The 13,914-nt window shown below is 30.2% G+C and overlaps 1 protein-coding gene across 1 annotated transcript in view; it reads left to right on the top strand.

Annotated features, from left to right (window-relative positions):
- The first annotated feature begins 595 nt into the window (after window positions 1-595).
- shg (DE-cadherin) overlaps window positions 596-13,914 on the top strand; it is a 91,681-nt gene continuing 78,362 nt past the window's right edge. Inside the window, exons 1-2 of the mRNA XM_088235802.1 lie at window positions 596-677; window positions 12,775-12,891. Coding sequence (XP_088091928.1) covers window positions 621-677; window positions 12,775-12,891 — 174 coding nt within the window. The 5' untranslated portion in view covers window positions 596-620. The remainder of the gene's footprint in view (window positions 678-12,774; window positions 12,892-13,914) is intronic.

The raw sequence follows: 13,914 nt of genomic DNA, 5'->3' as shown, positions 1-13,914 counted from the left end.
ACTGCATCGTTACACCAATCTCAGCGTATCTTGATCATTTTTGTTTTGTTCACATGAAGGTAAGATGATCAGTCTTCCGCTTTAGGTACCAGTCCAGAGACTGAAGTATTCTAGTGTGAAAACACCCTTTTAATGAAATATTTCATATCAACAATGTCAGGAATCGAACTCGAGACCTCTTGAATGGTAGGCAAACGCGCTAACCATTACACCACGAGGTCGACATTACACGTACGAACTTAACACTATATCGTAACTTATTTGGAAGTGAAAAATTATATGGTTCATTTCTGTTTAGTGGCCATGTAGGTGATATTACGAGAATCTACATGCGTAAAGGGGGCCACGACGTGTAACAATGGCTAATTCTTTATTATTTATTTGCTTGCACACTAATATACCTCATATTAAAATTGTATTTACAAAAAAAAACTCGTTCAATTAGTTGAAGCTTAATAAATAAAAGAATAACGTTTGCTTTGAGTAAAAAAAATTGAGAAAAGAAACCATTAAAATTATTAAATACTCCAGTAATGAAAAGGTTAACATATCTACCACGCTAAATGCTAACGATCATTCTTTGTATTTTTTCAGAAGATTCAAGACGGCAGCAACATCATATGAGATTACGTCACTCCAGGCACCTAGATTCCATCAAACCTTTTGAGGGATTACCTGTAAGTAATTAACAAATTCATTTTGACATTTATCAAAATTTATGAACCATATAATGCGACTATTGAGTATTGCCTTCCCAGGATTCACAAAACTCATTGGGTCAGTACAACTTTGCCACAATGAGGAACTTCAGCCCTACGGGAAATTGGATACAAAGAATGTGTTTCTCCGCGCGGTAAAAATTAGAGCATTAAGTTGTACCGCAAAGTTTCTTGAAAATGTACGAAAAATATAATAAAAAATATTTTAATAAAAACGCACTACTTTGATCGACGTCACTAGTTCATATGAACCAACCAATGATATGAGAGCTGTGAAGGGTATCCGGTTTGCTTACCGTAAACAAATCAATCGGGAGAACTGACAGAGAAGAATCTCTGACATACGCGGAGTTATTTCAGAAATGTAAAACTCTAAAAAATCGCACCGCTGCTAATACAATATATAGAAACATTTTCTTTTTTTTTGGCTTAGTTTTATAGTAAAATTCAGGACTTTCTTATTATATTGCAACTCGAGTAAACAAAAACGAATTTGTTGCAACAGAGAAGAGAAAATATGAAATCAAGGCATTTATAGGGCTTATGACCCATTGTGTAACATTCACCATTCTGCCTATGTTTAAACATCCACAATTCCTCAATTCTACCATCTGTTGACTTTTCTGAAGTAAAAGATCAGAAACCTTCATCATGTTGATAAGATTCATCCGGTAAAACCATTTCACCAACTAGTCAACGTCTGAAAACAATTTTTCAATTTTTATACTTCTTATATCAATCAGTTAGTTTAATCAGCAATGTTTTGAGTATGTGCAAATGTCTTGACTTTCTTATTCCTTTCTCAGAAATGTTTTCCCTCTCTGTTGCAACAAGTTTAGATCTTAATTACTCCCTAACGAGGAAATCTAGCCTGTCTAAAATATTTGGACATATTTTTAATCTATAGTTTTTTGGTATCACGTTAATATTTTTAAAAAAATGTTATACCCAGGTCATTATTTATTGAAAATCAAACTGCAAACAATGATATGGATAAGTTGGATCTATGATTCACATTTATTTCGTACCTAGTCGCTGGCGCTGATGATCATATGTCCCGTGTTCTTGAAAAGAATCAGTAATTGCGAAATTAATGAATAATTAGATTTTGAAATAGAATTAGTTTTTATTCTTAGTTTGGGTGTAAACTATGACGTAAAAGCCCCGAGGGCGTTTATAAATATGTATTTTAAAACTTCTTTAGAAATTCACATTAAAACAAAAGAGGCTGCACCAAAATCTGAACGGTCTTCGAAATTCGATGATGGCATATTAAAATTCTTCGTCGAGTCAGATCCTCAACTAACCATTGAGGAATTGTTGCAGTTACGTTTACAACGCATCAGAATTTTTTTAAATAGGACTTAGGCTGAAAAGGTGTAATTTTTTTATGGATCCTCGTTACCTTAGAGTTTTAAAGATATTTGTTTCACTTGACAGTTAAATTGATCAAATTAGTTTGATAATTTTAAGAAGTTGAAACGGCTGTCAAATAAATTGTATACGTATGTACATTGGCTTTTATGTCGGCAATTTCGTCGCATATATTTAATCAATCTCTTAAAATAAAAGAGTTACAGTTTAACTTTTTTTAAAACGTGCCTTGTAGTAGTCAAGGAGTTTATGGGCTAAATAAACGAGTGGAAAAAGAACTATTTCTCCAAAAATCGCCATCTCTTCAGCTTTCTTTTAATTGAAGATTCTCACAAAAGACTTGTCAGCGGATAGGTAAGACACGGATTAAAGAAAAACGTCATTGGTTTTACACCGTAAAACTGTTGGTAACTTGTAGATGACAATGGGATTTCCATTCTACCTTAAATTATTATATAAAAAATACCATTGACATCCTAAAAGCGAAAATAATTTCCAAATTATTAAAACTACTAAGAGAATTAATTTTTGATTTCAACTCAGACCGAATTAAAGTAATAAAATGTTTATTGTTATTATTAAACATTGTTTACTTTTTTTTATATTTTATACATTTTCATTTTTACAGGTTTATTTGACACATACAAAAGTCACTTATCCTAAAAATGACAGTTTTGAGTTGAATATTCGAAGCCTAAAATTATGTTCTTTACGAGGCAAACATCGCCAAGGTACTCGTAACTTAGTTAAAAAAAGTAGCGTAAATCCGAACCATTTGTTTTTTTCTATGTCACTTTAAATTATTACTAGTACTTTACATTAAAACAACAAAAAAACGTGTAAATTTTTTTTCTTGAATAAAAATAATTTTCAACCACAACAATATAATAGTTATCCCTAATATTTCGTCGCTTTCACTAACTCTTATAGCTTGCGTTTTCTAGTTTATAAACAAACAAAAGTCACTTAACTAAATTTTAGTCACCTTGTTTCATTAAAAAAATTCCAGATTTTTAAAAATGCATTTGAAGGAAATAGTTTAATTAAAAAAAATTTAAATAGCAAAATTTATTAAAAAGACTTAAATGGTGTTGTATACATAAAACCCGCAAAAAACCAAAATCTGATTTTTCCTTGGATTCCAAACTTTCGAATTGCTATTTCTTAAAATGATGTTTTTTGGGCTAATGACTTGCCTGAACGGCGACGATATATAAAGAAATCTCAGAGTAATAATGCGCTAAGCTATAGAGGAGCATAAACGTAAGAAAACCATTCTATGACTATTAAGTATTAAGTTCGCTACAGTTTGCAGCAAAACAATAGGCCGTATTTAGGTTGAGAATTGCCAAATGGATATCAATTTGCATTGTAAATACTCTTAAATATGTACCCGTGTATTTATTATTGCAGGGTTATTCCGATTTATTTTTCTATACTTTGCCTTTATTTATTTTATAAAATTGAATATACATTTGTGTGTTTATTTATTTATTCATTTTATTCACAATATACTTATGTTACATTTATCTAGACATAAATCTTAACTCCATGGAACCAAAGACCTGTGTTGAGTTTGTTTGTTTGTTTTTTTTATTTTATTTTATTTTATTTTTTATTTGTTTATTTTTCCATACACATATTATTTACATAGAAATATAATTACAAAAATACACTTTAGAAAAATACATCTTAAAATTAAGCCATAACATGAATTGGAAAAAAAGCCCACAAAGACTACAGCGTCTGAGCGTGGGCCATTCCTTTTTTAGTTATTAAAAAGTTTATAGCACATATATATGGTATGACATGACCATGAAAAGAAAAGAAAAGAAAAATAAAAGATAAACCAAATTAACATATTCTGAAATTACGAAAATGTTTGTCCATTACATCTCCGAAACGGAAAGTTAGCTAAGCAAGGTACTAAGTATTTTTACACTTCTATTTTTTTTTTTCATTTGAAGATCTTCCGTGTGACTAATAGTTTAAAAGCATAATGTTTCAATGTTCAATAATATTCTACACTTCTCCATTCAATTGATGGATATTTATTTGCACCTTTTGTTGTATGAAGGATGTATTTGTATTTTATACCAAGACGTTAGCCTTTTGACCTACATTTCCACTAATGACTTTTCTTCCTGCGATATCACACGTGAATAAATAAAATAATATGATCATTTCTAGAATCATGAAAGAACTTCGGCTTACCGGTTCAGAGCTTAAGTGATGTTGGTTGAATGGTAAAAATACAAACATTAGTAGGTACATTCCATAAAAATATAAGCTTTTTTGTCAAGACCCACCCGAAACTAGCCAGTAAGTAGAGTAAACTTACCATTTTTTTAAAATCGTTAAAATAAATTAATCATACTATGTTTACTATTGATAAATAGGACTAGGAAATCGGATTTATTTCGACGGTCTTGAAGAGAATATATATTTAAGCTAGTTTCTAAATCTTGATGCGTATATTGGTCTCTGGATAAGCCCAACCTCCAGTTTATATTACATTTTATTCAAGAACCTCCCGATACGATAGATTTCATTATCGTTCTACGAAGAACATTTTTATCATATTTCAACAAAGATGAAGACCCCCCTCATCTGGAATAAATGTGAAAGTCATGTCATTTATTTTTTTTGAGCTGTTAATAACTAATTATAATAATAAAAATACTTCATTGTTTTATTCCACTTTTATTAATATTTTTTTTATAAATTAAAAAAAAAAAAAAAAAATTTTTTTTAAAACTTATATTCTTATAATTGTTATTGCCTTATACTTTAATGATTTTAATTTAAATTCTTTTATTTACATAATTATACAAAATCATGATTTACAACCTCTGCTTGCACTTGTATTTAACATATAAATTTGTTTAGTCTTCCACCAGTCTGACGATGTCGGTCACGACGAAACCCGGCCACTAGTAAAAAATTATAAATAAAAGTGGAATAAAACTATTAAGTATTTTTATTATTATAATTAAAATGGAGTTCCACCAAGAAATATCAGTAGAAAAATTCAATATGTTGATAACTGCGATGTTGATATATTTCGTTACTCATTGAGCATATTCAAGACCAAAGTACTACAGGCGACCGACGCGACTGAGTCTAGTCAATAAATCCTCGATCGTATTTATGTATGCTTAAAAGTTGGCCCGTGTTATGTTTTATATTTTTAGTTTATAAAACCCTTTTCAGTTTTCAACATTTTAAATAACTTCACTTTAAAGTTTAGTTTACCGGTGTAAAAAAAAATAAATATATAATTATGTTTTATTTGAATCCTGTTATGCCTTATATTATAAACATAATATAATGTATGTATTATGTCTTAATAGTGTATTATGTTTACTATGTAACTTTATTTTTAAATTTAAATAATATATTTTTTTGATTTTTATATTTGAAAAAATGTTAATTATGTTTAATGTGTAACTTTTTCTTATTATATAGTATGTATAATGTAAAAGCCCCATGGGCGTCAACAGAAAGAAAAATAAAAATAAAAAAATAAAATAAAATAAAATAACTAGTTAATGTAAATATATTTACAAGTTTAAAAACTTTTTATAGGCGCTGCGTCGTGGCGCAGTTACTTTGACAGCTTTTTAAAGCATTTTTGTGTGTATATAATGTATATTTTTATTACAGTTAGAATTCGTTGTTGACATGCCATTTTTAGAAGCTGGTTTTTCTTATAACAACTTAATAATAATGCGACTTAAATAAAAGAACACTGAATTTTCAAATTTAGTTTACTGTGAAGTGTCACGCGTTCTATCACCCCTAGTTGCAAGAAAAAATCCAAGAAATTGAGGATGTTCAGTGCTACGGGAAATTGGACACAAAAATGTTTTCTTACTCGCGGTAAAAAGCAACACATTGTAATACGAAGTTTTTTAAAAATGTGTAAAAAAATCATGAATATGATTTTAACGAAAAATACCTACTTTGAATTACGTCACAAGTTCTTCCTAATCAACCAATGATAGTGTTGTAAATTTTACATCTTCTGTTTTTTTAGACTTTAATTCAATCTTAATAATACACAATGAAAATATAATATTCATCTTATTTCTACCGATATAGATGAAAAAAAAAAATGTTTCCTTTAATCATTTCTCTACTATACCGCAGAGTGTGTACGTACCAACGACTGCTTTACAAAATTATGACAGGAATGGTTGACTGTACAGAGCTGCTTGGTTTAATAACAATACATGTGCCAGCCAGGATTTGTAGACGGTACCACCTGTTTCATGTACCAATAAGTAAAACATCGTATGTTAAAAATGCTTTTTTTCGTAGGACTTTTTCAATGTACGATACAAAATTTAAAAATATAGATTACACAAACATCACTCTGTCAGATTTAAAATTTACACTAAAAATGTATTATGTAAGTTAGTAGACATTATAATAATAAATATGTACATCTCCCCTCCCCTCCTTATCCTCTCTTCAAGCATTCTTGTCCTTATCCCGCCCAATTTACAGTAACTTAATGTTCTTCAAATAAATATAAAAAAAATCTTTGATTATTGAGTACATGAAAATAACATTTTTATATGTACAAATTGTATGTATTTATTTAATATGTAATATATTTTCTTTACTTACTTTGTATACTATGTGGAAATCTGTTATTAGTTCTGAGTTTATACACTATATCTGTTTGTTTACTAAAAATATGTATTTAGAACTGTTGATTTCCCAAATAAAATAAAATAATAAAATAAAAAAAATAAAAAGTATTATATAAACCACCTTCAGTATGTGTATTTGTTTTATTTTGTGCCGGTGCCTATCTAAGAAAATATAATATTAATTCATGTTGTAGCTTAGGGAATCAAAGAATTTCGTTCTACGACGGATAATATTATTGTTCAGAGTTTTAAGCCCGCGTGTCTGCTATATTTTCATCGAGAAATACACATCTTTGGCATTTCCACAATTATTATTATCCAATGATAACGCACGCATCTGTCATGAAATATTAAATGTCTCACTTCACATTTGTCTCGCTAATGCCAATCACGGGAATGAAATATATCATACTTGCTTCGAAGCTTTGTTTCTTGACATAACGGAATTAATAAGGAATAATACACCTTGGAATAGTATGAGTATATCAATTATAGCTTTTCACAAGGGGAAATGTCGTTAATTTTGTGTACATTTGCTCAAAACGATCTTGCGTTATAAATATTCTATTTTTACTTTAAAAATTAAATTAACTTGAAGTGGTAGGAAGCAATCAACATTTTCTCCAGATCCAAAACATAGTTTTGAAAATTGGACAGTGAGTTACCCGAAAAATAAGCGAAACGGGAAGCATTAATATTTTTTTATCAATCAAATAAAATATTTTTGTAAATTCTGATATAACATGATCAATATGATCTTGATTTGTATTTTTTGTATTTATTTAAATATTATATTTAGTTGGTCATTTCTTTATTTTAATTTTAGAAATTGCGGACCTGATGATATTTTGGTTTAGGTATTGAAGCGTATCAATGACGATAATGCTGATTATCTGCTTAGGTTTTTTTATGCTATTTATGAGTATACTTTTTCATTCTTTTCTGTATTAAAGTGATCATAATTATCTTTTTATCGTGTGTTTATCTATAGGTATTTTTATGTATCTAGACTTCAACAGTGTGAGAAAAATTCTTAAACTCAACAAAATATCAATCGGACCCGCAACATTGAATCCAGGGTCCGCTAAATGTAAATTCGAAATGTATTTCCAATTTTGACGAGGCGATTCAACAGCATGCATGTAATTGCAAATATCTTTTAAAACTATAAATTCGTATTCAATAGGAAAATCAGATGAACCTATTGGTTTAAAAAGGCAGGTGACTTTGCCAGTTGTAGCTCTGGAATTCATTTTACCTATTCCACTAATAGGTATGTTGCACTTTGTATATTTTAGGCTCAATCGTTCTACACATTTTTGAGAAATAAAATTTGCCTTACATCCACTGTTTGAAAGAATCCTGATTCTACTAGATTTATTCATATTACTACCTGCTTCTGCAATCGCTGTTGGCAACAAAATTGTACAATTCAAACAAGTTATATTTAGTTTGTATTTGTGGCCGACACAAACGATTTTTTTGGGTTTTAATTTTCAACATTATCATTTTCTCCCGAAACAGAATGGATTGATGAAGGGTTAACTTTATAATAAGATTTTAAATGAATAAACGAATTGTATTTTTTACCACAGTATTTGCAAGAAAAACGAGAATAGCAATAAGCAACCATATGATTTGGTTTAAGATAGTTTATTCATAATCGGTGTTGTTTATCCACAAGGAAACGATATGTATGTTTAATTCCTAGAAATTTGTACATTTATAAAAAAGATAGCTAGTATTGCAATAAAACATTTACATGAGTGATTAGATGCAAACTTAGCGACAAGGAATTAAATTAATTTTAAGTACAATTTTTTGAGGTTGAGCAATGCTGAGTTTTGAGATTTATTTTATTTTCACTAGTCTCAACATTTTAAAATGATCCAATTCTTTTATTATGTTTAACTACAGGATACAATCATATATTGTTAATATGAATATCTGCCATGCGACGTTATTTTCACGACGCTAACAAGCAAATTTTATGCCACCATTTAATTCCCCCGAGTTTAGGCAAATGACGAATAATATTTAATATTTCGCTTAAAAAATATCCAATTAAATAATGCAATTTTATAATACGATTAATTTTAGTATCTAAATGTATAAGAAAGTCAATAAAACTTACCTACTCGGTTAATGACTTATCCTGAATATTTTATGAAATTTAGTTTTGGCAAACATATTATGTATGTATGATTAGATGTATACATGTGGAAGAAGCTTGGAATGTTTGTCAAAGTTGACACATATGGCGTTCCACCCTCTCTGCCTGTAATTGGTAGTAGAAGTAGTATGCATGTCTTTTAAATCCTAATAAAGCTATTAGCTCTCACAAAGTAAAATACAATGAACGTTAAAACTAACTTCAGCTAGTTTCATCAAAATAAGATACATTGTTATTGCGTTTAAAAGTAAATCAAAGAACCCCATTTTTATATTTACGTAACAATTATTTAACTTTTAACATTTTAACTTAACTCTTCGATATGCAACTGGCCCAAGTCGAGTACGCCGTCTCATTTGATGTGTTTTAATGGGTGCATTTCTACAATAATCACTGCATTCTTTGAAAAATCATTTTTAGTTCATAAATGCTGCATCAAAAAATATAAAAAAAGGCCCTGGACTAACGATTGAAATGAAATGTATATCACATTTCAACTACGCTTTGAACGTAGATTATTTTACTAAATAATTGATTTTTACAGTAGTGACGGGAAAGTATTATTTCAAAAGCAAAATTTAAAACCAGGAAACTATAAAAACTTTCGTAGTACCGACAGAAGCTTTATCGACATGAAATTTTGAAACAAACTCAGGCTGTGTTAGTTTTCATATGAAATTGTTTATAACCCTCATATACTTACGTTATAATTTTTCACCAGAAATAGATAAAAATAACACAATAAAATATGAAATTTTCGACCTTGGCAAGGCTCATAACCAGTTATTAGTTTGTGGAACATTCATCATTCTGCTTATGTGTAAACATCCTCATTTTATAAATCTTTGTTATCAAATTTTTGATTAAATTGATTTAAGATGTATTTTCATGCGTTTTTTCGTGAAGGAATTCGGTAGAATCTCACATTAATAAAGGTTTTGGCTTTTCACAAAATTAAACGGATGGAAGAATTGTAAAATACGTACATTTGAACATAGAAAAAATGGATATTGCTTCAATTTTGTTTGATTGTTATCTTTAAAGCGAAATTTATATTATGTTTTTTTACTATCGATCAATCTTAATAAACTCTTTTGGTGGTTAACATATAAGACTTGTCTACAATTATTAGATTATTTACGAACAAACATTTTTGATTATTTTTTCTATTGTTATTTTCAACGATAATCAGTTGGGAGTTTTGTAAAATATTCATTTTCATTTCGGGTATATTCTTACATACTGAGAATCGAGGTTATTGTGATTCTCGTTATGTAAACCAATTATTAATTTTCAGGGATTGAGATATAAAACAGGAAAGTTTGGGGAAGTTTTGACGTCATACGTACTGATTAAGTAACGAAGGTACTATACGTTCATGGGACCCAGTAACTAATATAAACAATATTACTGTTATTGCATATTATAAATACGAACGCGCCATGCTGACGAGTTTTGACATGCGCAGCATTTTGGTAATATTTCGACTAGCAAAGTGTATAAATAAAAATATTGAGGATGTTTAGTATCGGAATACTACATGCTGTATCTAGGCAGATGAAGAATGTTCTGTGTGTGAAATAGAATCATAACCTTGGGCGAATGTTTTCGACTCGATGGCTGCTCTCAGGTAAAAATCCTGAAAAGTAAATCAAGTAGAGAAAAGTCCGCCTCGTAGCGCAGTTGTAGAATTTTAATAGAGTTCAATTGGGGGTTGACAGGAAAAACGATGCTGAGGGTTGATGTGTATATATTTATTTGTGATGTATGACATGATGAAATAATAGAATACCGAAGAGCGAGACAAATATACACCTTTTAATGATAATGGCACTGCATGACATCACCAAAACCATTTATAATAACATAAACTTTTCTGCTCACACAAATTTCAAATTCACATTTAATCATGATTCACAACCACAATACACAAAACTTAAAATATCTATATTTATGTATCTAAATTTTATTCAACGAAGTGCGTTAAAAACTCTTTTGAAAATATCGGCAGAATCTTTTTACAATTAATTTTTCTAATATTTTTATATTCTGCATTCATTTTATGCAAAAATTGTTGTTTATTATTTTACAACAATATTTTGAGTTTGTCCAAATTTTTGTAGACAAGGACTGGATTCAACTCCCTGGGGAGCTGTTAACATTAACATATTACAACAGAGATGAAGAACATTTTAAAGAAGGTAATATAGAAGTCAAGGCATCTACAGGGCTTATGATCCGTCATTGGCTGGTTTAAGTGGCCACTTTACACACTGTGTAACATTCACCATTCTGCCCATATTTGAACATCTGTATTACTTCAATTCTTTCATCTGTTGATGTTTGTGAAGTTAAAGAGCTGAAACCTTTATTTATGCGGGTGAGATTCATCTAATTGAATTATTTCACCTACATACTAGGCAACGCCTGAAATTTTCAAAACATCAACAGATGAAAGAATTGAAGTAATATAGATGTTCAAATATGGGCAGAATGGTGAATGTTACACAGTGTGTAAAGTGGCCACTTAAACCAGCCAATGACGGGTCATAAGCCCTGTAGATGCCTTGACTTCTTTATTACCTTCTTTAAAATGTTCTTCATCTCTGTTATAATATGTTAATATTATTTTACAATTAATGTTTCTATTATTTTTATATTCTGCATTCATTTTATGCAAAAATTGTTGTTATTTTCTCAAAGTAAATTAAATAAATGAATGCAATTTACCTTAAATATCAGTATATTCATTTTAAAATCGTATAAAATCGCCATAAATGACGATTATCATTATTATGAATAACTTTTCGTAATATAATACATCAAGGGCGCTTTACATAGTGATTCTATAGATAAATAAATTTAATTAAAGCTTTCAAATTTGTAAATCAATTAAAACAAGTTATTTTGTTATCACATGCTACGGATTTATTCAAATGATTTAGAGAACAAGTGTGTTTTAAGTTTTTCCCGAAACATCACTTCACTCTCACAGACTCGCACCTCTGCTGAGAGAGCATTCCATGTCATAAGGCCTGCGACCGCAAATGCGCGTTCAATGAATTTAGTGCGCTGTTTGCATAGAGGTATAATAACTTTTTCTCTAGCCGTAGATATAGCGTAAGACGCCTGTCAGCTAGTTTATCTGGAATACATAGTTCCCTTAGATAAACTTTCTAGGTTTCATTTCAGTCGTTTGGTCTTAGGCTCAAACTATTTTTTTGAAATGTACGTAGTGCCTATTGATTGATTTGGTGGTTATTTTGTAGAACTCCATATTTAGTGTTCAGTAGACTCAAATCAGTGTTTGATTTGTAATATTATAAGTTCCCATAATAAATATTCATACTTTGGCAAAATTCGTTCATATTTCGCTTAATTTAAGTTCGTGGTTCGAAGCAACATTCCATATTTTGAAGGTGATTTATGGAAAGGTTTCGCCGCAGTTTTGTAGCGATTTTATAGCCCGAGTGACATTTCAGACTTTCTTAAGGGTGACGTCTTGGAAGTATTTCTATTATTCCCCGCGCATTTCACACTTTATTTTCTCACATTTTCGCCCTGAAAGTTCACACCGTTTGGGCGACGTTACCCACTGACATTTACGCCGTTATAACATAATAATTAATTATTGTACCTAATTGAAATCCGCCCGGCAAATCTTCCCACTGACCTTTGTCTTCGCGTGAAAGCTGGCCGTTTTAAAGAATGGGTTCTAGAACTCATTAATAAACATAATGTCAATCTCTGAAATTTGTTCCTCGACCGCCGTATTAAATATGATTTATGGGGGCTCAAAGCCTACAAATTGGTCCGGCATTAATTCTTGTTTGTTGTTTTTTTGCAGTTTACCAGAACATCGAAATTATCCGTGAAGAACAATCACAAACCGGTCTTCACGAACTGCTCAGCCTACCATCCATCTGTACCTGAAGACTCCAATATCGGAACTTACGTTTTCACGGTAAGAAAAAAAATCTTCTTAAAACATTACACTTCATATTATCTCCTGGGAATAAATGTCAAATAAATGGAACTAAAGGAACGTTTTTTTACATTCTCTAGATATCCACCATTGGCGTGTCTTTATCTTTTGTTTTTTTTAATTTTCTTTTATAAGCTGGGATCATCTTAAACCTTTAAAAGCACCTAGTTTAATCTGCCGTCTTGAGACGTACGTTATACAAACATGGCAACTATTTTTGGAAGCTAAACGTGCCGACTCATAAAATTTATTTCTGATACTTTAACATTTACTTTACTTTTACTTTTGAAAAAATCTGCTCAGTTTTGGGGTACGGAAAGCGTGAATACGAGGCCTCGATACTGTCGATTTTAGTTAGGTATAATCAGTCCGACGTGCAATCGTGCAGTATTAGGGGAGATATCTTCTTTAAGTCTTTCGAATTAATTTGGTTTGTGATCTGTAGTTGCAACACGATACTGGCTCGATAATTTAAAAGACTTGGTAAAATGATTTCGTCAACGGGCCTCGCATGTGATGGTAATTTTACTTGCCCAATATTTAAATTCGTTTGATAAATGGCCCTAATGAAAAGCCTTAAACATAACATCAATCAGGAACTTTCCCTGCTTCGCTTGATTAGGGAACATTTCCATAACACTGATGTGTTTTAGATTTTTATAACAATTTCAATTTGCCTAATGAGTTCTTCGAGGGGGTTTTTTAAGTTTGCCTGAATATTTTTCTTCTGAAATGTAAACTAAAGTTTTGTTTTGCTTTCTAAATAGTACTTAGTGTTTTAATGTTGAGGAATTACCTCACAGAAAAATTCTTCACATCATCTTTATTATTCCCGTTTTACATAAAATGCTGCATAAGACCCCGCTTCGGTACACCAATCGCAGCGTATCTTTCTTTTTTTCTTCATAGAATACTGTAGATATTTAGTCATTTTTTGAATAAATATTTTATTCTATAGTGAAAACATAATATACCAGCAATATGTTAATATACCACTGATTT

This window comes from Micrasema longulum, unplaced genomic scaffold (genome assembly GCF_059751315.1).
Source record: "Micrasema longulum isolate JH-2025_06_02 unplaced genomic scaffold, ASM5975131v1 h1tg001444l, whole genome shotgun sequence".
Classification (NCBI taxonomy): domain Eukaryota; kingdom Metazoa; phylum Arthropoda; class Insecta; order Trichoptera; family Brachycentridae; genus Micrasema; species Micrasema longulum.
The sequence above is the reverse complement of the archived record's forward strand: the minus strand, read 5'-3'. Positions and strand labels throughout refer to the sequence as shown.